At 52.0% G+C, this 26246-nt stretch overlaps 1 protein-coding gene across 4 annotated transcripts in view; it reads right to left on the bottom strand.

Annotated features, from left to right (window-relative positions):
- Positions 1-26246, bottom strand: part of RBM39 (RNA binding motif protein 39) — a 446237-nt gene that overhangs the window by 64761 nt on the left and 355230 nt on the right. For all 4 annotated transcript variants that reach the window (XM_069652240.1, XM_069652241.1, XM_069652242.1 and 1 more), the window contains 2 exons: positions 24724-24874; positions 16649-16754 (listed from right to left, as the gene is read on the bottom strand). In XM_069652240.1, the coding sequence (XP_069508341.1) occupies positions 16649-16754; positions 24724-24874 (257 nt within the window). The remainder of the gene's footprint in view (positions 1-16648; positions 16755-24723; positions 24875-26246) is intronic.

The following is a 26246-nucleotide window of genomic DNA, read 5'->3' as shown; positions in this document are numbered from 1 at the left end:
CTGCATATGTCCAGCAGGGGCACACCAGATAGGAACGCCGTGGTAGCTGCGATCGCTCTGGTGGAATGGGCTCTCGGACGGCCAGGCAGCGGTCGGTTTGCCAACCGGTGACAGCACATGATACAGCCGGAGAGCCATCTGGAGATGGAAGCCTTCGAGAGAGCCTTCCCCTGATTGACAGGTCCAAAGTTCACAAAGAGTTGTGACGTCTTCCGAAAACCCTTCGTGCGGTCCACGTAGAACTTCAGCGCTCTAGCTACATCCAGCGAGTGCAAAGTCCTCTCAGCCGGCGACGAAGGCGACGGGAAGAACACAGGTAACACCAAGGGTTCGTTGAGATGGAAGTCCGACGGTACCTTGGGCATGAAGGAGGGGTGCGTCCTGAGCACTACCCTCGTGTCGTGGAAAGTCAAGTACGGGGCCTTGCAGGAAAGGGCCTGGATCTCTCCCACTCGTCGTGCGGAGGTGATGGCCACAAGAAAAGCTGTTTTCCACGATAGAAACTTCAACGGGGCCGAGTGCAGAGGCTCGAACGGAGGTCCCATGAGCTTGGTCAGCACCACGTTGAGCTCCCACGCCGGGGCCGGAGCCTTCACCGGCGGGAACGATCTGAACAGTCCCTTCATGAACTCTTTCACCAGACGATGAGACCACAAGGACGTCCGGCCCGTGGTTCTGGTGTATCGGGAGATCGCAGCAAGATGAATCTTGATGGACGCATGTGCCAGACCAGCTTTGGCCAGCGTCAGCAGGTACGGCAGTACTTGGGGAGCCGTAATCCGTAGAGGGTTAATCTTCTGTGCGTGGCACCAGACAGAGAACCTCTTCCATTTGTGTCCGTAGCATTTAAGAGTCGAGGACGCCCTGGCCTTTGCAAGAACCTCTCTGCAATCGGCCGGTATGTCGTATCCTCCAAACTCTAGTGCTGCAGGAGCCAGGCCTGCAAGTTCAGCGACTTCGGGTCGTGGTGGAGGATGGCGCCTCCTTCCCTGGAGAGTAGATCCGCGTCCGCCGGCAGCTTGATCGGCGGGGACGCTGACAAGTCCAGAAGGTCCGGGAACCATATCTGCCTCGGCCACGCAGGTGCGACGAGGATCATCCTGCACCGTGACCTCTTGAGCTGGTTGACGAGCCGGATTAGCAGAGGCAAGGGAGGGAACGCGTAGAGGAACAGGCCCTCCCAGGGGAACGAGAAAGCATCGCCCATGCTCCTCGTCTGGGGAAACCTGCTGGCGAACCTCCGGCACTTGGTGTTCGTCGCCGTCGCGAACAGGTCGATCTGGGGTGTGCCCCACCGTCGGAAGAGGCGATCCACCAGATCCTGCCGTAGTTCCCACTCGTGGCACGAGCGCAGCTCCCTGCTGAGTGAGTCGGCGATGGTGTTTTTTATCCCTGCCAGATGAAACGGCACCAGAAAAATCCCTTGGGCGACGGCCCAATGCCACAGGTCCTGCGCCTCCTTGGACAGCGCTGGGGACCTGGTTCCGCCCTGTTTCCTGATGTAAAACATGGTGGTGTTGTTGTCGGTGAAGATCCTCACCACCTTGCCCTTGAGGGACGGAAGGAAGGACCTGAGGGCCCAAAACACTGCACGGAGCTCCAGGACGTTGATATGTAGGGACTTCTCCGTCGGGAGCCAGAGTCCCCTTGCGTGCAGATTTTCGGTGTGCGCTCCCCACCCTTCCAGGGAGGCATCCGTGGTCACAGTCTCCTGGTGGGCTGGGGTCTGGAAGTCCATGCCCGCCGTCAGATGCGCGCGGGTGCCCCACCACCGTATCGCTCGTCGGAAACTCTCGTCGAGCTTGATCCTTTCCTCGAAGCTGCCCGTCGTCTGGATCCAGCGCGCATCCAGGAATTCTTGCAACGGGCGCATCCGGAGCCTGCACATGGGAATGAGGTAGATGCAGGAAGACATCATCCCGAGGAGGGACTTGATGGACCTCACTTTGGCCGCGTCGGCCACCAACATCCGTTGCACCTTGCCCAAGATGGTCCTGGTCCTCTCCTCCGACGGGGAGGCCAGAAGGGACACTGTCGAGCCTCGCTCCCAGAAACAGTGCGACTTGCGCGGGCACCAGGTGGGATTTGGCGTAGTTCACGGAGAATCCCAGGTCCGTGAGGAGTTGGACGGTCCTTGCCGTGTGGACCACGGCGAGCTCCCTCGTCTTGGCGCGGATGAGCCAGTCGTCCAGGTAGGGGTAGACGTGGATCCCCTCGCGGCGCAGCTGCGCCGCCACCGGTGCAAGGCACTTGGTGAATACCCTGGGTGCCGACCGTAGTCCGAAGGGAAGGGCTTTGAACTGGTAATGACGCCCTTGGACCACGAGTCTGAGGAATTTGCGGTGCCCCTTTAGGATGGGAATGTGTTGAGGGACGTGAAGTTCTTTCCTGGCCACGGGGGGGACGCGCGGGCACCTTCTTTGAAACTCGAGCGCGTGGCCCCGGGCCAGGGCGTCCAGCACCCAACGGTCGGTGGAGATGGACTCCCACACGCTGACGAAGCCCGCCAGCCGGCCTCCCACCGGGGTGCTTCGGTGGGGGCCCGACCCCAAGGCCGGTTCAATCCTGCTTGGACGCGGCCTTGCCGCCTTGACCTCCTTGGCGACGACGGCGGGGTCCGCTAGACTTGCCTCGTCCTCTGTAGGCCTCTTGCGACGACGAGCGGGCCGCTTGACGGTAGGAAGCGAAACCGCCGCCGGAACCTTTGGAGGCGCCCTTGCCTCCGCCGCTCCGAAAGGGCGTCCGTCGTTGCAGGACTCCAAGGGCCCGGGCCGTCTCAGTATCCGCCTTGATGGCCTGAAGGGAATCGTCCACTGTCTTACCAAACAGGTTGTTCCCGTCGAAGGGCATGTCCAGGACTCTGGTCTGGACGTCCTGCCGGAAGTCCGTAGCTTTGAGCCATCCACGACGTCGAAGGCAAACACCGTTGCCCAGCTGGCGGAATCCAGTGTCGGCGATGTCCGTCGCCACGGTGATGGCGTGGTCCGAGGCCACCTCACCTTCCTGCAGGATCTCAAGGGCCTCCGCCCTCTTGTCGTCCGGCAGAAAATCCAGCAGGGGAGCCATCTTGTACCAGAGCTCCCTGTCGTAGCGGGCCACGATAGCCAAGGCGTTGGCCGCTTTAATCGTCGTCGCTGCAGACGAGATGACTCTACGCCCCATAGTATCCAATTTCTTTCCCTCGCCGTCCGGCGGGGAAGTCGATGTGGAGGCCGCACCCCCCCCCCGCTTTCTTCCTGGCTGCCGCGGAGACGACGGAGTCCGGGGTAGGCTGCGCCCGGAGGCATAGGGGGGCCGTGTCCGGGACCCGGTACTTTTTCTCGTACCGGTCTCTTCTAGCTGGCGTCGTGGAAGGGTTCTTGAGGAGGGAAAGGCCCTCATCCCAAATGTCGTCCAACAGAGGCACTGCGAGGACCGTCTTCCTCTTGGCCTCGCGCCGCTGATAAAGGAAGCCTTCCTTTTTCTTCTCCTCAGGGCAGAGTTGGAAAAGCTCGGAAGCCCTGGAGATCATGGAGTGGAAAGATCCGATCTCGTCGGGCGGAGAGGCCCTGGTGGGAGGCGACGACGGAAAATCCTCGTCGTATGCCTCGTCGTCCGTACCCGTCGCTGCCGTGTCAGTCCCCGTATCATCCCCTCGGGTGGACGGGGAGGAGGGCTGGAAGGGGCGCGACGGTTGAAAAGGAGGTGGTGGATGGATCCTTCTTTTCTTGGTAGGGGGAACACCAGAAGGTCCCGGTTCTGGATCCCCCGACGGGAGAGGTTCCTCCGTCGGTAACGGTAGCCTCGTCCTTATCTCGGAGCATAAGGACTGTATGGCCAACAAAATGGCCGCCGAGTTGTCTTGCGGCGCTGGCAGAGGGGAATCCGACGGGCGAGCAGGGGCCCCGTCGGTATCCTCGACGATGTCGTCGTCACCTGCGTCGGGGTCCATTCCGACGGGCTGGCCTTCTTCCACGCCTAGGCCGTGGCTTAAGACCTCGATCAGTTCCTCTTCTGAGGTTGAGGCCGACTCTACGACGACGCCCTGCCCCCCCTTCTTCTTCCCCACGGAGGGTTTCACGGGGGTCCTATCGATGGGCACAAAGGAAGACTCCCTCCGAGGAGGCAGGGAGATTCTGGGCCCTGAGGTCGCCACCACTGGTGCAGCCACCACAGGCTGAGCCAGGGCCGCCGCGACCGTTTCGATAGAGGGCTTGGCCGGATGGATCAAGGCCTTCACCACCTTAGGTGCGCTCACCGCCTTATCCTTGAGGGAGGGGGCACTGCCACGCTCCTCCTCTGCCTTAGAGCTCGACCGGGGCCTCTCCAGGAGCTTCGCCGGGTGCTCGGCCTTCCTCTTACCCGACCCAGAGCGTTGGCTCGTGGTTGATGGTGCCGGGGAGGGTGCGCCCTGCCTGGCGCCCGCAGAGCCCGACCGTTCGGCGCTCCCGGTGCCAGCGGACTCGCGGTGCTTGGCCTTATGTTGGGCCCCCGTCGCCGGGGCGCCCTCAAAGGTCTTAGAAGACCGCTCGGATTTCTTCTTCTTCTCGCCAGACGGGCTCTTACCCTCCAGCCAGTTGGCGAGACGTTGATGGCGGTCCTTCATGGTCCGTTCCGACATGTTGCCGCAAAACGCACAGTCCTTCTCCACGTGCGTCTTGTCCTCATGAAGGCAGTAAAGGCAGAAAGAGTGTTCGTCCTCCTTGAAGACGTTCTGCAGCTGGCATCCAGGGCAGACCCTGAACAGCTTTCCGGGCGTCGAGCTTCCCTTCTCCTGGGCCATCTCCGAGACAGGGCCTGAGAAGCTTCTGGAGTCCTCCGAAGTGTAGCTCGACGAAATCTTCACCCTTGAGGGGCACAGATGAATCCGACACGGGTCCCCGTTGATCGGTGGAGCTTGAGGCTCTTTTGACCGAAAGAATCGAAGTTTTTTGTAAAAAGCGCGAAAAAATAGCACTAACGCTCGAGAGCAATAGCACGAGGATCCCAACACATGAACGTGCGGTAAAAATCTGAAGATGGCTGCCAGAGGCGGTGCTTAGGTAGAGGGCAGTCATTGGCTGTGGTCAGTATGACGCAGAGACCAGTGATTGGTTATTACTACGAAAGACAGATCAGAAACGAAACTGATACTGGTTTTTTCTTTACCGAGGATTCCCAGCCTGACGACGGGGAATATTCATGAGCATGTGAATCCATGCCAGACCCCATGCTGGAGAAATGGATTGGCACATGAAAGCAAGCATCATGAAGGTCCAATGATACCAACCAGTCTTGGAGTTGGAGAGCCTGAAGGATCTGAGAAAGGGTTACCATCTTGAACTTGTCCTTTCTAGGGAACTTGTTTAAGTCCAAGATGGGTCTCAATCCTCTGTCCTTTTTGGGAATCAAAGTATGGGGAATACCAACCCTTGTTCCTCTCTGCTACACGTACATGTTCTATTGCACCTTTCTCTAGCAGGGTTAAAAATTTCCTGCAACAGGAGCGGATCTGGAACTTTGACAGAGTTGTATCCCGGTGGATGGTCCAGAGGCCTTTTCTGAAAAGGAAGGCAGTAACATTGAGCCACTGTTTCCAGTGCCAAATCATCTGAAGTAATGCCCCGCCATTCGCTCAGATGCTGAGAGATCCTGCCTACCACCAGGGTCTTGGGGGTCAAGGATTCAGAGTGGCTTAGAGGCGGCAGCAGCAGCGGCTAAGGGGAAAGTTGCTACTACTGGGGCTGATTTAGCACCCTTTCCTCGTCCACCCCAACAACATTTTCTTAGTCCTCTTTGACTAGCCGGTCCTCTTCCCCTTCCAAATGAGGAATAAAACCGAAAAGGACGACCCCTCGAGGATGATGAGCCCGAGTAAGAGTGTTGCTGAGGTTGACGTATGTAGGCGTTAAGTGACTTAGTCGCCGCCTTAGAGGTCTGCAGCTTCTCCAAACTTTCATCCGCCTTGCTGCCGAACAACCTCAAGCCGTCAAATGGCATATTGAGAAGTCTGGCCTGCACATCTGGTGCAAATCCCGACTTTCTCCGCAATTCAAACCTGCGTAGCACTGTGCTAGAAGCCATGGACCTGCTGATGCTGTCAGCAGTGTTCAGTCCTGAATGGAGGCATTCCCCCCATAGCCTCCTTTCCATCTAATACAATCTCAAGGAAGCAGTCTCGTTCCTCGCCCTCAGGAATGTGTTCAGCCGCTGCACTAATACAATCCCACAGGGTGTATGTGAACCTCAAGGGTGCAAGTCACATTTGTTGACTTTAAAGCCATACTGCTTGAAGAAAAAAATCTTGCGAGACCAGGCATCAATTCTCTTATCATCCCCATCTGGGTATGCAGATTGTCTGGGGGATGTTGCTGCCTGGACCACTAAGCTTTCAGGTATAGGATGCTTAGTTAAATAGTCAGGATCAGAGGACGAGGGTCTCTATTTCCTAGTAAACTTTTTGTTTACCGCTGGTCCAGATTCTGGAGTTTCCCATGTGGCCATAACCTTCCTCTGAAGTGCTGTGGGAAAAGGAAGAACAGGATGCTTTTGGGAGCTGGACTAAGAATGTCCATGTCATCCTGTTCGTAGGTGGGTGAATTTGTTCCACCCCCTGAACTCCACTACCCTATCCATAATATTTCTATATGCTGAGTCTGCATGATCAGCTGGGTCAGGTTTAATGAATTCCAATTCAGGTGACGTGTCTATACCACTAGCTGTTTGGAGACAGTCAGAGGTCAGACATTTTGGTCTGTGGGTCAGGAACATTCTTTGTACCCTATCTCACCCCAAAAGGGGAAGTCTTCTCCGATGATTGTTCTTCTTCATAAATATATAGACTTGGAAGTCTTTTCTTTGTACAGGGTGAAAAATGTTACCTGTGGTTTGTGAGGGCATCGACCTTGGTTTTGCCAATGGCGTCGATAATGGTGCCAAAATCAATGTCCTCAACAAAGGCTTTGATGTTATCGACGCTGGCTTCGATAAGGTCGAATGAGCTTTAGATAGAGGCGCCATCGAGGAAGGTGTCGACAAAGCCATCGACACAGATGTAGAGTAATACTTCGACAGAGGCGTCAAGGAAACCTTCCGACACAGGTTTCGATGACGGTTTGGAACCAGACGTCATTTTGTCTGGTGTCACCTTCGGTTTATGCACAGATAGGCCTGTCTTGCTCTTTTTATGAGGTATCAGCGAGGTTTCCCTCGACGACACCCTGAACGATTTCTCGCCAGATTTAGAGAGTCGAGTCTCTGATCTTACTCTGTCACACTTAGAATGAGCTGGGGCACGGTCTTCAAGGGGGTCGGGCTGAATTCTCAAAGGATACGCATCATTGAGGCTCTAAAAGCATCGCATTTTCGAGGGGAATCATGCTTAGATGTACAAGTGATAACCCCTGTATCAGAAGATAAAAAAAGAAGTGAGATCTGTGACGTCTCTTCAAAGATGATTTTCTTGATCGACTCCTCGATCTAGACTTGTTCGACTTGCACCAGGACTCTTCCCAAGACTCCGCAGAGGCTTTATTTTTCTTCATAAAGGCCTTAAAAATCCCCCCCCCCACCTCCAATTTACCGCTTCATTCCTTGAGAGCTTTATAGCTTGGCAGGAACCACAAACTCGATGATCGGGACCAAGACAACAGAGGCAAACTCGATGGGGATCAGTTATGGACATTTTCTTCCTGCAATTCTGGCATTTTTTGAAGCCAGTTTTAGGGGTAGAAGGATTTGATGAGGAAGACCTCTTTAAAGACTTAAGTGCCGTTTTCATACACTAAGCGAAAGCTTTCGGAAAAACGGAACTGAAGCCAACGGGCACGGCTCGAGCCATTTATACTACGGATGATGTGGACACTCTACAGCAGCCCTTGTTAGTGAGAATTCTCATAAATATCCCAATTCCCTTCACCTTAGAGACCCCGAGCAACTTTGCTGGATTTTGAGGGCTTGATTCTTTTACCTGGAGAGTAAGACTTTTTTCCACACACTCGCATGTATTTTGGTGTGTGTTTTACTCTTGTGTTCTTTGATTATGGAGTTTGAGACAACTCCATAGGCATCTTTTCATGTGCGTTACACAGCACCCTCAGTGCAGTAACACATGGAAGATTTTCTAGACTGTCCCAAGGTTTAAATACCTTCTCTGGGATAAACTACTGTTTCCGAGAGAATGTAAAGTTAAATTGACTTTACTAGTCTTTATAAAATCCTAGACCCAGCACACACCATCTTTTAATAGAGTGCTGGAGGGGTTAACCAGTATCCCCTATGTCAAGAAACTCATGTAGCAGTCAAACGCTACCCCTTCCTATCGAAATGGATGGTGGCAGTGGTTTTACAAACTACTACCATGATTTTTCCCTACCGCTAACACTGGTAGCTAAAAATCGCAGGAGGCATGTTTTTCAAGATGGCGCCTAAGCCCCCTTTGTTTAAACAGGTTCCCGTCTTTTTTTACTTTTTTTTTTTGGAAAGGTCCTTCTAGAGTTTGTCTCTGTGCGCCAAATTAGGTTTGGTCCCTTTGTTTTTATGCCTTTGGCAGGCTTCAGGACTGAAGACTGCATCTGGTGCTTGGGTGTCTGGGCAGGAAGTGAGGGAGGTGCCCAAAATTCCCTGTGCTTAGTCTGCTAGGAGACCCAAATGCACTTTGGCGTGATTGGCTAGATGATTGTCCAGCAAGGACAGCCACCCTGCTGGGTGGGTGGCAGCTAGGCTGGAATGAATGGGAGAAAACTGGACTGAAAGGCAGAGTCGACCACTGGAATGAAAGAAATGAAGACGAACTGGAAGAGGAAGGCTGCTCCAACTACTGGGCCGTTGGTTTGCCCGGTGGAGCCCTGCTGCATGTCCGAATCGCCACGTTCACCCCAAACAGAGAAGCCCTTCAAGGACGACTTCTTCCTTTGAATCAACTCGTAAGCCACATGGATACCATTCTCAGTGCTGGTTATGATTAATGAGGGAGAAAGGCACCAGCTTGTGTGCTTGAAGAACAGCAACCGAAGATTTGCCAATTTGCCAGCGTTGTGATCCATCCCTGTGTAGGAGTCCCGACGTTCTCCTTTTTGTCCCCACAACTGAGGCTCAGGAACAGCAAGATCTGCAGGAACTGCCACGAACAGAAGTCTTCAGCTGCATCCTTTTCTTCAATATAAGGGACTGTGAAAACCCGACCAAGAGAATTTACCTCTCACCGCAAAAGTTTGTGGAACTTTGGCAACCTGCAGGCCTAGTCAGCTTGTAACCCGACATACAAACCTTTCTTCCGTGAACTACTTCTAAGAACCATGGCAAAGACTTTTGTTTTAAATACCAGAACCGTTTTTACTTATACAAGAGACTAGCCTATTGACTTTGGCCTACCTATTGCATTGAATCAACTCCCCTGGTGAACTCAAACTATTTGCACGGTTTTAAAGTAACCAATATTCATTTCATCTACTTATGCCTTTTTGCTCAAGCTTCAATGCGATTTGGCTGACTTCAAGGGAGCTCAATTGCTTAGTAATCAGTATTGTAGTATATTTTTTGTGTAATATTGGTTGCCTCATTTAGTGAATGCTTTTTAAATGATTGTGCAATAAAGAACAAGTTACTTACCTGTAACTGTTGTTCTCCAGCATGGGTCTGGCATGGATTCACATGCTCATGAATATAAGAATACATAGCATTACACACATGCACAACCACGGGAGGTGGCAACAGGCTCAACATTAAGCAATACAATAACTCAACATTAAGCATCTCTTACATCCTCACCAGGCTCACCTTAAGCGAACAGGTTGCGCAGCACTGCTTGGCCGACCCTGGACTCCTCCCTGGAATCCCGATCGACGCAGTAGAATCTCGTGAAGGTGTGCGTCAACCTCCACGTAGCAGCCCTGCAGATGTCAAGCAGGGGCACACCAGATAAGAACGCCGTAGTAGCAGCGATCGCTCTGGTCGAATGGGCTCTCGGACAGCCTGGCAGCGGTCGGTTAGCCAACCGGTGGCAGTGCATGATGCAGCCGGAGAGCCATCTGGAAATAGAAGACTTCGAGAGAGCCTTCCCTTGATTCACAGGTCCAAAGTTCACGAACAGCTGTGATGTCCTCCAGAAACTCTTTGTGCGGTCCACGTAGAACTTCAGCCACATCCAGCGAGTGCAAAGTCCTCTCGGCCGGCGACGAAGGAGACAGGAAGAAAACAGGTAACACCAAGGGCTTGTTAAGATGGAAGTCCGACGGCACCTTGGGCATAAAGGAGTGGTGCGTCCTAAGCACCACCCTCGAGGCATGGAAAGTCAAGTACGGTGCTTTGCAGGATAGGGCCTGGATCTCTCCCACTCGTCGTGCGGAGGTAATGGCCACCAGGAATGCAGTCTTCCATGACACAAACTTCATCGGTGCGGAGTGCATCGGCTCGAATGGGGGCCCCATGAGCCTGGTCAGCACCACGTCAAGTTCCCATGCCGGGGCCTTCACCGGCGGGAACGACCGGAACAGTCCTTTCATAAACTCTTACCAGTCGATGGGACCACAGGGACGTCCGTCCTGTGTTTCTGGTATATCTGGAGATTGCCGCCAGATGAATCTTAATGGAGGTATGGGCTAGCCCAGCCTTTGCCAGCGATAGCAGGTACGGCAGCACTTGAGGGGCCGTAATCCGTAGGGGGTTGATCTTCTGTGCTCGGCACCAGATAGAGAACCTCTTCCACTTATGACCGTAGCATTTGAGAGTCGAGGACGCCATGGCCTTTGCAAGAACCTCCCTGCAATCTGCCGGTATATCGTAGCCTCCAAACTCTAGCGCTGCAGGAGCCAAGCCTGCAGGTTCAGCGACTTCGGGTCGTGGTGGAAGATGGCGCCTCCTTCTCTGGAGAGGAGGTCCGCGTCCGCCGACAGCTTGATGGGAGGGGACGTTGACAAGTCCAGAAGGTCCGGGACCCAGATCTGCCTCGGCCAGGCCGGTGCGGCTCGGATCATCCTGCACCGGGCTGTCTTGAGCTGGCTGATGAGTCGAAGCAGCAACGGCAACGGAGGGAACGCATACAGGTATAGGCCGTCCCAGGGGAACGAGAACGCATCGCCCATGCTTCTCGGCTGGGGAAACCTGCTGGTGAACCTCTTGCACTTCGAGTTCGTCGATTTGGGGTTTGCCCCATCGTCGGAAGAGTTGATCCACCTGATCCTGGCGCAGTTCCCACTCGTGACACGCGCGCAGCTCCCTGCTGAGCGAGTCGCCAATGGTGTTGCTTTCTCCCGCCAGGTGGAAGGGAACCAGGAACATCCCCTGGGCGACCGCCCAGTGCCACAGATCCTGTGCCTCCTTGGATAGGGCTGGGGATCTGGTGCCTCCCTGCTTCCGTATGTAAAACATTGTCGTGGTGTTGTCTGTGAAGATCCGCACCACCTTGCCCTTGAGCGACGGGAGGAACGATTTGAGAGCCCAGAACACGGCTCGGAGTTCCAGGACGTTGATGTGCAGGAGCCTCTCCTCTGGGAGCCAGAGGCCGCTTGCGTGGAGATCTCCGGTGTGGGCGCCCCAACCTTCCAGGGAGGCGTCCGTCGTCACCGTCTCCTGGTACGCCGGCGTCTAAAACTCCTTGCCCGCCGTGAGGTGCGCTCGAACGCCCCACCACTGAATCGGCCAACCGAGCACCTCGTTGAGGGGGACCCTGTCTTCGAAGGTGCCAGTCGCCTGCATCCAACGGGCATCGAGAAATTCTTGAAGAGGGCGCATCTGTAGTCTGCAGAGGCGCACCAGGTAGATGCAAGAGGACATCATCCCCAAGATGGACTTGATGGACTTCACCCTGGCCACGTCCGTGGCTAGCAGGCGCTGCATTTTGCCTAGGATGGTCTTCGTCCGTTTTTCCGACGGGGCCGCCAGGCGCCTCACTGTATCGAGCTTCGCTCCCAGAAACAGGGCCACCTGCGACGGCACCAGGTGGGACTTTGGGTAGTTTATGGCGAATCCCAGGTCTGTGAGTAGCTGGACGGTCCTCGCGGTGTGTTCGACGGCGAGTTCCCTCGTCCTTGAGCGGATGAGCCAGTCGTCCAGGTAGGGGTAGACGTGAATCCCCTGCAGGCGCAGCCGCGCCGCCACTGGTGCTAGGCACTTGGTAAAGACCCTGGGGGCCGACTTCAATCCGAACGCCAGTGCTCTGAATTGGTAGTGGTGACTTTTGAGGATGGGAATGTGGAAGTATGCATCCTGCAGGTCCAACGACGATAGAAAGTCGCCTTCCTCCAGCTGTCCCAGTACGTGGTGGAGGGTGACCATCCTGAACTTTTGTGATCTGATGTATTTGTTCAAACAACGAAGGTCCAGGATGGGGCGCCAGCCGCCAATCTTCTTCCTGACGAGGAAGTACCTTGAGTACACCCCGGAGCCTCTTCGGGACAAGCTCGATGGCGCCTTTCCTGAGCATCGCCCGTACTTCCAACAGCAGTTGCGGTACGTGATTTTCCTTCCTGGCCACAGGTGGAACGTGAGGGCATTTCAGGAATTCGATAGAGTGTCCTCTTCCCAGGGTATCCAGCACCCAACGGTCGGTGGAGATGGACTTCCACACGCCGACGAAATTAGTCAGCCGGCCTCCACCCGGGGTGCTTCGGTGGGGGCCCAAGACCACGGCCGGTTCAGTCCTGCTTGGAGGTAGTGGCCTTGCCGCCCTGGCCACCTTGCCAACGGCTGCAAGGCGCTCCCTGCTTGTCGCGACCCCTGTAGGCCTCCTGAGACGAGCCACCGCTGGATCCCTTGTAGGCACCCTGTCTGCCTCCGGAGCTCCGAAAGGGCCGTCGTTGCTGAAGGGCTCCTAGGGCGCTGGCCGTCTCCGTATTTATGGCTTCGAGGGATTCGTCCACCGCCTTCCCGAACAAGTTGCTGCCGTCGAACGGCATGTCCAACACCCTGGTCTGGACGTCCTGACGGAAGTCGGTCACCCGGAGCCAACCCCGTCGTCGTAGGCAAACACTGTTGCCCAGCTGGCGGAACCCGGTATCGGCAATATCGGTTGCCACTGTTATGTCATGGTCCGACGCCACCTCGCCCTCTTGCAGTATTTCCAGGGCCTCGGTCCTCTTGTCGTCTGGCAGGAAGTCCAATATGGGGGCCAGCTTAAACCAGAGCTCCCTGTCGTAACGGGCCACGATCGCCAGGGCGTTGGCCGCTTTGATCGTCGTCGCCGCCGACGAAATGACCCGCCGCCCCATGGCGTCCAACTTCTTTCCCTCACCGTCCGGCGGGGAATTCGACGTCGAGGCTCCTGACCCCGCCGCTTTCTTCTTCGCCGCCGAGATGACCGAGTCTGGCGTTGGCTGGGCCCTGAGGCACAGGGGAGCGGTTTCGGGGACCCGGTACTTCTTCTCGTACCGGTTCCGTTTGGCTGGTGCCGTGGAGGGGTTTTTGAGAACCGACAGGCCCTCCTCCCAAATGTCATCGATTAGAGGCACCGCAATGACAGTCTTCCTCTTCGCCTCCCGGCGCTGATAGAGGAAACCTTCCTTTTTCTGCTCCTCCGGGCAGAGCTGGAACAATTCGGACACCCTGGCGATCATGGCGTGGAATGAGCCAATCTCGTCGGGCGGCGAGGCTCGTGCGACGGGAGACCGGTTCCGTCGTCGTCGCCCTCAGAACCCGTCGTCGAGCCCACCGCACCGTCATCTCCCGACTCGTGGGAGGATGAGGAGGGAACTGTAGGCCTTACGGGGGCGAGTGGAGGAGAGGGTTGGGTCCTCCGTCGTTTGTTCTGAGGACTTCCCGACGGGCCAGGTTGCGGGTCCTCCGGTCTGGGCCGCGGTAATCTCGTCCTTATCTCAGAGCATAAGGACTGGATCGCAGACAAAATGACCGCCGAGCTATCCTGAGGCCTAGGTTCCAGCTGCGCCCGAAGGGAAGGCTACTCTTCCTCGCCATCGTAGTCTTCCTCGGTTATCTCCCAAGGATCTTCCTTACGGGATCGAACATTCTTGAATTGGACTTCGAGATTCCTCGCAGCCTCGGTCAGTTCCTCCTCCGAGCTCGAGGAGGCTACCGTGCCCCCCCCCTCGCTTCTTCCATCATGGTGGCCATGACGATGGGCTGCAAAGAGGATTCCCTCCTTGGCAGCAGGGAAAATCTAGTCCCGGAGGCAGTCTCCGCTGGCGGGGTCTCTGTCGGCTTGGCCAGAGTCGCCGCGATCGCCTCGATAGAGGCCTTTGCCTGCTGGGTAGGGGCCTTCACCACCTTCGGTGCGTCCCGGGCCTTCTCCTTAGGGGGAGGAGAGGGGCGACGCCTCGCTTCCTCTCTCCCGAGATCGGATGGGGCTTCTCCCGAAGCTTACCCGGTGTCTCGGACTTCCTCTACCCCGAACCGGAGCGCTGGCTCGTGGTTGACGGTGCTGGGGAAGGTGCGCCCTGCCTGGCGACCGAAGAGCCCGACCTTTCGGCGCTCCCGGAGCCAGCCGACTCACAGCGCTTGGCCTGGTGTTGGGCCCCCGTCGCCGGGGCGCCCGCACAGGACTTAGAAGCCCGCTCGGACCCTTTCTTCTTCTCACCCGTTGAGCCCTTCTCCAACCCGCTGGCGAGACGGGATCGATGGTCCCTCATGGTCCGCTATAACAAGTTCTTGCAGAACTGGCAGTCCTTCTCTACATGAGTCTTGTCCCCATGAAGACAGTAGAGGCATCGCGAATGTTCGTCCTCCTTAAACACATTCTGCAGCCAGCATCCAGGGCAGCTGCAAAACAGCTTGGGTCCGGGTGACGAACTTGCGTCCTGGGCCATCTCGAAGTAGGCCGCAAATCTTCTGGAATCCTCCAAAAGGTTGATTCGACAAAATCTTCACCCTTGAGGGGCGTAGGAAAATCCCGCAAAGGGTACCCGTTAACGGGAGTAGAAACGGTGGAGCTTGAGGCTCGATTAACCGAAAAATGTGAAAATTCACCTGAAAAAGCGCGAAAACGCAGCAAAAGCTCGAGAGCTAAGCACGAGGACTCCCAACACTTGAACGTGCGGTAAAAATCTGAAGATGGCTGCCAGAGGCGGGGCTTAGGGAGATGGCAGTCATTGGCTGTGGTCAGTATGACGCAGAGATCAGTGATTGGTTACTACTACGAAAGACAGATCAGAAACGAAACTGATACTGATTTTTCTTTACCGAGGATTCCCAGCCTGACGGGGAATATTCATGAGCATGTGAATCCATGCCAGACCCCATGCTGGAGAAATTAATAATTGTTTTCCCAAGAAAGCGTCTATCTGAATACTTGCTATTGTAGACATTCGTGTAACACCCTTACAAGCTACATTCCCTCGAGATAAACCTGGCTGCTCAATTCACTACCAAAAACTGTGTGGTATTAACTTATATCAAATGTTGGTTTTGCTTACACCTGTAGTTCTAGTTGTGTGTAGTGGGCCCAGAGGGTAATGCATACAAACTTTGCCGAACAGCCCTTGAGGGACATAGACGCTCCGACATCGAGCACTGCGCCCTGTGGTGTGGAATTTTTCTTTCTGAAGCAGCAAAGCTGGCAATACGAATATCTAAAATGAGGAATACGTGGAAGGACACAATCCATTTGAAAGACATTTTTATAAGTGAATGTGAAACACTTTTCTTTTACCGAGGATTCCCGTCCTGACTAGGAATATTCATGAGCATGTGAATCCATGCCAGACCGCATGCTGGAGAAGGTAAGATCAATTTCATCTTACTATTCTTTGGGACAGTAGTTCACCCAGGAAAAGATATTTAAACCTCAAGCGAAATCCAAAGGATTTCTCAGTGACACTGCAAGGCGGGTGCTGTGTTTCACTGTACAAAAAGTAGATTCCTATGGAGTTTGTCAGATTCCAAAAACAGTGAAAACAAAATACTTATTAGGGAAAAACACATGAGGGAGTGATGTCCCAAATAGAGCAAAAGAGCTGGGGGGCTGCTAAGGTGGGAGGAAATTAGCACTGAAATTAAAAATCTCCCCAACACCACTATGCCAAAGTTCCAGCAGTAGTACAGAGGGATAGCAAGAGTAGGGGGATCTACAAACCAGTGCTATGTTAGTTTACTAACGTCTTAACTCAAGGTGGGACTCTAGGAAAACTCCCCCAACACACTGATTAGGACTTTTAGCCTCCAAATGCCCTTCTCCCCACCCATTTGCACTGAGCTGCCGTCATCGCCACTACTAGGCAAGCCAGGGAGTTAGGAAATTTGACTTGCTGCGAGTCAGCATCAAACACCCCCTTTAGACATTGGTACAGTTGTGCTTTACAAATGCAGTTTCTTGCCAAATGTGTATTTATCGTATGGAAGCCTTACTCTTATACTTTTATCTTTTAGACTTGGGCACTCCCTCACCCCCGAAAAACTACACTAGACCTAGACGCCCTTGTTTGAACTCAGACAGCATTAGGCAAGCCAATGGAAGTTAACGACAGCCTGTTCACCCAAGTTTGAGTCCCCCCTAAAGCCAGGAGACTCCCAACCACCTTCTAGCCTAATTTAGTATCCCGTAAGGACATTAAACATTGTGTAGGCTGTTTAAGAAAAATAATTTTAGGCAATTCTGTGTTGGCTAGTTGCCTTGGCAAATGCAATCCCATCTTGTTCTGTTCACCTACATTGCAATGCAAGTCTCCCAGAAAACCACTGCTCTAAAAATCCACAGAGGAGCATATCAATTGCAGTTTAGAAAATTCTAAGTAACGTAACCTACCTGAGTGGAACTTTTATCTACATAGATGTGAATGACTCCACCATGCTTATTACATTCATCGATGACATCATCTTTTATTTCTGTGTCCCAACCAGGTTCCTCTTCTCTGTAAAATAGTTAGTTACATTCAATAAATATTTGGATACTTTATTTCAACTTTCTCATATTAGTAATACATCATTTAAGACTAAGACACCAAAAAACGATTTGAAAGGGGGTTTGCTTGATGGCACAACTGTTATTCATATAAGTAATCAGGGTTAAGATTGCAAGGACTAAAGTATTGACACCTGTGTTTTATCCATTTAAATGATTGCAAGAAAGGTGCCACGAGGACCCCACAGAGCGCTCAGATAATGAAAGCCGCAGGAATGTTCTAAAGGCCAGCTTAGACAGTTAACAGGGGACATGACACTTTGGTTTAGTCAACCTCTGATAGGGTAACAGACTGAGCAGTAAGGCAGACTTATGGAGATATGGGGTAGTGCAAAGGTACAGTTAATGACAGACAGATCACTCCAATAAATAGAGCAATGTAGGTGAAAAAAATAAAAACAAAGAAAATGTTAACGCCAAGCAGGAAAATTAAGTCAAGCGCAATCCCAAACACTCCATAAACGTGTGATAAAATGGATTCTGCCCTGCAGAAGCACAAGGATGAGTGGAGGATCTAAGGCCCAATCAGCCCTGTTAGGCAAGATTGTATGTAGTAACCCTGTGAGACTACACCAACCTTGTCCTCTTGGAAATAGGTAACCCAACCTTTGGTACAGGCATGACTGAGCAGCCAGGCTTATCTCAAGAGTCGATGTGAGCTGTTGGTTTGTAACAGACTCGTAGTGACAGGTATTGAAATAACACATACTCAATGTTTCTTTGTTAAATTAATTATTTATTAATTAAACAATCAGTTTTAAAATAATCCTTCTTTAGAAAGGGCACTTGGCAGCAATAAAATACATTCCAAAAATAAACTCCTTCAGTTAAGCCAGTAGACACCCTTTTGGGATATCAAACACACACACACACCCTCCATGCCCCCAGAAGTGACTTCAATTGCTAGGCCACTGTGGACATTGTTATATCACTCTAAACTTAAATGCAATACTAGAGTTGTGGAAAAAGGGAAAGGTTAGGGAAGGAAACATTCCAACTCGGTAAGTACTTTACAAGCCCCCCAATGAAATATAGGTTAACCTTTTCTCAGCTATACAAGTAACTTGTGTGACTTTTTGAGGGACAGAAACACCAAGTCAGAGGGTAAAAGGAGTCTACAGGGAGCCAGGTCAGCCAATGTCAATTGAGCAAAGTCTAGGGAAGCTGAGGCACTTCTTGAATATAGCACAAAAGTCTTGCCCAATGTTAGAGTTTTGTAGTAAAAAGCATCACCTGTTGGTCCACAAGCTGGGAGGCTTGCGAAAAGCAAAGATCTAAGCAACTCTGCAAAGGGCAGCAAATGTAAGTCTCCAGGGAGAGCAAGCAAGCTACACACAAACAATACTCCTAGTTACACGTGTCTGAAGATAAGGTTCCAGCTGGCTCCTGTTCATGTTGTAGTCCTGCAGATCCCGTTGTTTCTAGGCCTCAGTCGTGGGGACAAGAGGGAGGACATATGGGGACTCCTGCACTACGGTTTGAAGGTCAGCGGCAGCAATGAACTTACTCTAGATCAGCGGCACTTTGCTGTTACAGCTACCGCCAAACAGCCCCTAAGCAGTTCTTGGACACCTTGTGGGCTTCCCCTTGCTTCTGGGGGCCAGCACTCTCGTTGAGGTGGCTCAGGCTTGGGTCGTCCTGCTTTGAGGGAGTCTCAGGATCTTCCTGGAGCTCGGGACCGGCTTAAAGGCAATGCACTCATTCCAGGTGTTCTTGTTCCCTGACACTCGGTTCCAGCCGCAGCAAAGAAGTGCAGCCAGTAGGGAGAGGTGTTCCAGTAGAGTTAGTCTTGGGGTTAAAGTCGGTCCCACCAACCCCAAGGGAAGAAGTCATATGTTACGGGTTTCTCTAGTCAATTCGAAATTTGGAGTTTCAGCACTGCAGCAGGGCTTCACCAGCCCAAGAAGATGCAAGCAAGCTTCTCTTCCAGTTTCTTCAGTTTGTTCGTCCAGTGGTCAACTGCCTTCTTTGCAAAAGCCCTCGCCTTTTATGCAAGTTTCTCCCATTCATTCGCAGCCTGTCACTCGCACAGCAGGGTGGCTGTCCTCAAGGACAGCCGGCCAATCACCTTTGGGTGCATTCCTGTAACCAAGGAGACTTAAGCACAGTGAGTTTCGGGAACCTCCTTTGCAGCCTGCCCTGCAAAACACGCTGGAGCCAGAGGCAGGCTTCGACAGTGAATCCCGCCAAAGACAAAACGAACAAAGGGGCCAAACCTTGTTTGGCACGCAGAGTAAATCTCAAGGAGAACCTTACAAACAAGAAATGGCGAACAAAGAAGACCGGGCCAGTTTGACAAAATGGGCACCCATGGGTGCAATACTGCAGCTGAGCATTCAACCTGTGGTAAAAAAGCAAAATGGTAGGAAAATTAAACCACTGCCACCGGCCATGAATTGTAGTAAGAGTAACATAAAAAATGTTACATGAGAAGGTAGACAAACAAGTTACTTTCTTACCTGGTAACGTCCTTTCGATGGGATGGTCAGACGACGTATTCCATATTTATGACAGGTAATGTCCACAGCTGTGCTGTTTCGGAAAATCTTCGGCGTCTGCATCCTGCGTCGATGACGTCGACGCGCCGTCACCGAGGACCTCCTCAGACGGCCGACGTCACCCGATGTGATAAGTAGGCCGCACGACGCCCATAGCCTCAGTTGTAGTTTTTTTCCCCCAGAACGTGTGCCACCAGTTTTCTGCCAGTCGGACACACAAGGCCTTGCTGAACGCAAGCTGCAATCGCAAAATAAATTCTGCAGCGGGGAAGGTAGCGATATGGAAAACATCAGACCATCCCATCGAAAGAACGTTACCAGGAAAGAAAGTAACTTGTTCTTCGAGGGGATTGGGTCCTCCGACACATTCCATTTCTACGACAGACTCCCAAAAGAGAATTTAGAACACAAATTTAGCATGCCCAATTAAATTGCGGAACAAAGGACTGCCTTGCCAAAGGCCAGATCCTGCCCTCGGATAGAATCGAGGGAGTAGTGCCGTACAAAAGTATGTACTGAAGCCCAGGTGGCTGCATCACAGATGTGACGAATAGGAACACCCCTCTGCAGGGCAGTAGACGCAGCCACTCCCCTGGCAGAATGGGCCCGCAAGCCAGCCGGAGGGTCCTTACCCGCCAAGCGGTAACACTCGGGAGATAGCTAAAATAATCCAACGAGACAAAGTGTTTCGTCACAGCTTGTCCCCAAACTCTTTCCAGCGTAACCAATGAAAAGTTGATCGTCCACTCTGACCCGGGACATGCGTGAAATATAAAAGCTCAATGCTCTCCTAGGATCAAGCCTATGGAGCCTCTCCTCTTCCTTACCAGGATGTGGAGGAGGATAGAACACCGGAAGAACAACCTTCTGGCTCAGATGAAATTCCGAAACCACCTTCGGAAGAAAAGAAGGACGAACTCTAAGGACAACCCTGTCCTTATGAAACACAGTGAAGGGTGGCTTAACTGAAAGTGCCTGTAACTCACTCAATCTGCGAGCGGAAGTAACCGCAACCAAAAACAGATTTCAGAGTTAAAAGTCTCAAAGGGAAAGAATGTAAAGGATCAAACGGAGCACCCATAAGAAACTTAAGAACAAGGTTCAAATCCCAACCGGGCACCAGAAAAGGTGACGGAAGGGGACACATTAGTGAGCCCTTTCAAAAACTGAGAAATTAATGGAATCTTAAAATAGGAACATTCTTCAGACGAGCACTTAAATATGGACAGCGCCGCCAGGTAACCTTTAATGGTCCCCACTTGCAAGCCGCTGTGGGCCAAGGAAAGCAAAAAAGACAGAACCATGGGAATGTCACATTCCAAAGGATCCACATTCTTAACTCTGCACCAGTCGCAGAACTTTCTCCAACGGCACAGAGACTTTGTTGCCGGCCACCTTGCCGAGAGCAACACCTCCATCACGTCTTCAGGGAGGTCCCAATACTTTTACCTCAACCTTCCAGAAGCCAAGTGTGAAGGTTGAGGGATCTGACCTCTGGATGGAGAACCTGACCCCCCTCCCGTGAGAGCAGATCGTCTCGGTAGGGAAGACGACGTGGAGGGCAGATGGACAAGTCGAGAAGGTCTGGGTACCATGTCCTCCGGGCCCACGCCGGAGCAATGAGGATCATCTGGGAACCGAACTTCCGTAACCTCCGCAGTACTTGCGGGATAACGGGGACTGGAGGAAACACGTACAGCAGTGGGAATAACCACTCCACCACGAACGCGTCTCCTAAGGCTCCTTTTGGAGGAAATTCCCGCGAGCAGAACCTTTCACATTTCCCGTTGACATTGGAGGCGAAGAGATCCACTTGTGGGGTCCCCCAAAGGGTGAAGATCTCCAGGAGAATCTCCTACGCCAGCTCCCACTCGTGAGAGATCGTGCTCTGCCTGCTCAGAGCGTCCGCCGTCTCGTTGTCGTCTCCGGCTAGATGAACAGCCGAGATCGAAACTTCCTGCTGGATGGCCCAGAACTCGAGCTGCTTCACCTCCCTGCACAGAGGAAGTGACCCTACCCCCCCCCTTTTGTTGAGGTAGTGCATGGCCACCGTGTCGGCCGTTAGAATCAGGACACTCTTTCCTCGCACAGTCGGCAGAAAAGCCTTCAGGGCAAGCCTGACGGCCCTCCGCTCCAACAGATTGATATGGAGTCTGGACTCAGACGGAGACCAACGACCGCTGTCAACTCGTTGGCATGAGCTCCCCATCCCGTGAGGGATGCGTCCGTCACGGTCGTCACCTCCGGCCAGGGCAGCCAAAATGGGGCCCCCTTCATCAGCTTGCCTTCGATGGCCCACCACAGAAGGTCCTGGGCGACCGAGGGCGGCACCTGAACAGGGTCCGACAGCCTGCCGGAGGACTGAGACCACTGGAGCTTGAGTGCCCACTGCAAAGATCTCATCCGCAGACGAGCCTCTGGCACCAGAAGAATGCAGGATGCCATTAGGCCTAGCAGTCTCAAAAACTAGGACGCTGGGAGATTCTGGGCAAGTTGAAACTTGGGCACCATCTGCTGAATGTGAAGAGCCCTCACCTGGAGAGGAAAACACTGCCCCAGGGATGTGTCGAGCACTGCTCTGATGTACTGGAGCCGCTGCGTTGGTGTCAAATGGGACTTCTTTAAATTGAGGGAGAAGCCCAGCTTGTGAAGGGAGTGGCAGGTGACGGACAGATGATCCAGGACTTGCTCGGGAGAGCTCCCCCTGATCAACCAATCGTCCAGGTAGGGGTAGACGTGAATCCCCCTTTCCTGAGATGCGCTGCCACCACCACGGACCTGCTTACACTATCCGCAGTGTCCAATCCAGATTGAAGGGATTCCTGCATGGCCTCCTTTCCATCTCTAACGATAACTAGGAAACCTTCCCTTTCTTCCCCTTCTGGTATGTGCTCCGCCGCCATAGCAATGCACTCCCATAGAGTACACGAAATTTTTGCCAAGGCACATGTGGAGTTGGCAGATTTTAATGCCATGCTCCCGGCTGAATATACCTTCCGTGCCCAACCATCCACACGCTTATCGTCCCTGTCTGGAGGGATAGACGGGTACGCAAGTTTGTTGGAAGCTGTGGCTGCCTGTATGACCAAACTCTCGGGAGTTGGATGTTTTGACAGATAGCCAGGGTCGCTACTGGCTGGGCGGTATTTTGATGCGAGGGATTTATTTACCGGAGGAATAGAATCCAGAGTTTCCCAGTTCTTGGCCACCCTGTTTTGTAAGGCTACATGAAAAGGTAGTACTGGGTCTTCAGAGGGACCATGGTCCAATATGTTTGTTAAATCGTCCTGGACGAATTGGGCTGGTGGTCTAGCCCATCCCAAGTAATCTACCACCTTGGTCATTAACTGGCGGTAAGATGGACTGGCATGCTCTCCTGGATCTGGTCTACAGAAGTCATTCTCAGGAGAGGCGTCAATGCCACTTGCATTGTGCAAAGACTCCACCAAATCCCTCATTCTGCTTTCCTCCGAGATCAAGCATTCTGAGACATTTGGGGAGCCATACTCCAATCCAAAAGGTACATTTTCCTCCTCGGATCTCTCCTGTTCCTCAGAAATTGAGGTCAAGGATTTGAAAAACTCCTTCCTAGGGAGAGGCTTGAAATCCTTCTCTGGGAGAGAAGGAGGAAGAGGTGTAGCACCAGGCTCTGAAGGAATTACATGTTTAACTTTTTCCTTCTCTTTTTCTGGCTTCCCTGGCTTGGTTGGAGCCTTTGGCGCCGAGGGTTTCGGCGTCGACGTCGATAAAGGCGTCAATGACAGTGGTCGTCGACAGGGTCTGCTTCGAGGTGGCCTTCGACGGTTTCCCCTTCGAGGTGTGGTAGGTCTCAGACGGCGTCGGTGACCTCGAGCGGGCGACTCGAGCGTTTATCGCTCGGCGTCCTGGAAGGTTCCCTATCCTTCCTTTTACAATCACCCGGGCGCGAGTGTCGGAGCGATGACGCTCCCGGCCGGCTTCAGAAGAAGGCGCGGACCGAGGCTTTGCCTTCTCAAACACCTCCATCATTTTGATCCTGAATGCTTCCCACTCTTCGGTAGACGAATGTTTTGTGGGGCATTTCATTTTCGGAGACTCGTCTGACGAGGTGGAGGGAGACCTATGGTGTCGTTTTTTCGACTTTGACGAAGACGAGCGATGAGAATCGCTTCGGGATCTCGACCGATGCCTTTTGCGTCGAGGAGATTTTTCCCCATGGGGTCTCGACTCGAGGCTAGAGGCTTTTCGATCCTTCCGACCTACCTGTAGCTTTCCTCTCCTTTCTCGCAAGGCCTTCCCTGTCATCGCCTGACACTTCGAACAGGCCTCCATGTCGTGGCCTTCCCCGAGACACCACAAACACTTGCGGTGCAGGTCCGTGATCGACATTTTTGAGCCGCACGACTTGCATTTCTTAAAACCCGATCTCGGGGTCGTGGTCAGCGTCGATGACGAGGACATAATTACTTCTTCGTTATATTATATTTCTTGACAGAACTCGAGGCGCGCCAAATGTCCGAAGCAACGTAACTGCAGAAAAATGGAACAGAGGCCAACGGGCGCCGCGCATGCTACTTATACACCCGATGACGTCACCCTCGACGGAGGCCTTCGAGGGACCACCGACGCACGGCGCCCTCTGCTGAAAAAATTTCCTAAGAGCAGCCAAGCTGGATAGAATACATCTAAGATGAGGAATATGCTGGAGGACACAATCCACTCGAAATATTTTTTTTTAACTGTTTTAAGTGTAATCCTTGACTGCTCACTGTGTGGATTCATTGTGGAACCCGGACCCCACTCACGTTCTCCTGAGACTTAGCCTTGACCACACTTCATGCTACCTTGATTGGTTTGGTTACAGCTCTTACTAGCGTGGCATCCTAAACATCTGTCCACAATTTACAAATCCAGTCTAACTACCAGGTTCTACATATGGGAAAGCTGGAAGGAAATATGGGCACATTTAACAGAGTGGGATTGGAAAGTAGACACCATTCATAAAACAAGATCTGTGTATATACCTGGATCTGTGGCCTTGGAACTGAAAAGGCTAGCAGCAACATAGCCACAAATAGTTACATAACATGATTTTCCCCATTCCCTATAAACAATAGCTAGCTATAGAACTCTGAACTGGTGTTTTACATGATGTTTGCCAACAGGCTTATCCTCACAGTACAGCAGAACTGCACCCCTCCAATTAAGAAAGGGCACCACCAACAACTTAAATGCTCCCGTTAGCTTTGAAAGGTTTCTCAGTTGAAAACAAACTAGTGAACCAAACATAACCATGAAGGACTTCAGATGTTCAAACATGCATGCATTAGTTATTCAATGAGGATTAAATAAGACTGGCAAACGAAAAACAAATATAGAGTCTCAAATATATTCAAATGTGTTAATCACATGACTTTAAAGGATTCATTTACTTATACTTACGTCTGAGGGTTGAACATGTTGGAAAGTTGAAAGCATTGCGTTGCAAGTGGCTGTGAAGAGGACGGTAGAGTGGCTGCAGAAACTTGAGCTGTGGAAATTGCCACGGCAGCAGCTGAAGCAGAGGCGGCAGCGGCAGCAGCTACAGCCAGCGCTTAATATGAAAAAACAAACCAATTAAAACTGCAGTTCTACTTGCAGCGATAAGGTCACACTAAAATGCATTAATAAGCTAGAAGACCACAGGCAATGTAACAAATCAACCGACCCTCAATGCAGATTGACAGGTCATCGCCTTAATTTCTCTACTCAATCTAATTGAGTTTTCAATAGTTTGTATGACTACTAATGGATTGGAATGTATTAGAGACCACAAGATAACACTCAAATCATGAAGCATAAACATGCACGCAGTCTACCAGTCCACGTTCGGCAGAATGTCACAGCTCTGAAAAAACTAGACTCTAGAAAAAAATATATGTCCATTTACACCCATCGAATGTAAGGGATACCAATAAACCCACCGCCTGGTGTACAGCTTGTGTTAAAAAAAAAAATGAAGAGCCCATTACGCAACATCTTTCACCCATATTTAATGCAACGAAACAAGACCTGCAAACTGAACAGTTCACTAAGGCACAAAACAATTTCAGTATACACCCAAGGATACCCATAAGCAAACCAATGTGAGGCACATCCGCCCACATTGGTTGCAGACTAACATTTCAACCTCCCGAGTCTAGCTTTTCGATACATTTGCAATCAAACACTATTCCGAACTTTCCTTAAAAATCCACTCTGATATCTAGATGCTGTAGATTTTGGCTGCTTTTCAACCTGTTGAAAAGGGCCTTACAAATCAAATGCTGCTCTATAAATGAAGAGGGTTTAATCCCTACAGACTTTGAAATAGACTATTTGCTGCACCTGAAGTGCAATCTATTAGACAGATGTTTGGCCTCCCCATGTCCAGCCAGCATCAATGTGAATACTTTATGCGAAATACATGGTAAGCAAGCATATGATTCACATGTTCTGAAAGCAGCAGTACTACCAATTTTACAATGCGAGACTCCTTGTGGAAACTATTTACTACACAACTGTAATAAATGGATGTGCATTTGATATTTTGTATACACATTGGCTTACACTAGTCTTCTGCATGCTACTCCAATATTCACATTCTATTACAAAGTCAAGAGTGACCAGTCTTACAATTTACCTTGATGCTGGATCCAGTGGTCATAAGCACTGTTATTACTAAAAGATGGGCTAGCACCAAGACGCAATACCAGAAACTGTTTGCCAAACTGATTGTCCAAAACTTTGTACAGACACGCAAATAGCATGCAAAATGCTTGCTCAACTGCACCTCTTTACACAGCTGTGCACCACCCTCAGTTTCACTAGAATGGACTAGACAGGAAGTACAAGGGGCCTGAGGGAGAGGCATTTCCCAGCCCTAGATTTAGGATGGGCATTATCTTCCTAAACCTAGTGGGAAGATGGATTTTCAGAACCCGTCT

Source organism: Ambystoma mexicanum, chromosome 3p (assembly GCF_040938575.1).
Source record: "Ambystoma mexicanum isolate Mex_15411 chromosome 3p, UKY_AmexF1_1, whole genome shotgun sequence".
In the NCBI taxonomy this organism is placed as follows: domain Eukaryota; kingdom Metazoa; phylum Chordata; class Amphibia; order Caudata; family Ambystomatidae; genus Ambystoma; species Ambystoma mexicanum.
This window is presented reverse-complemented; position numbering and strand designations above follow the sequence as displayed.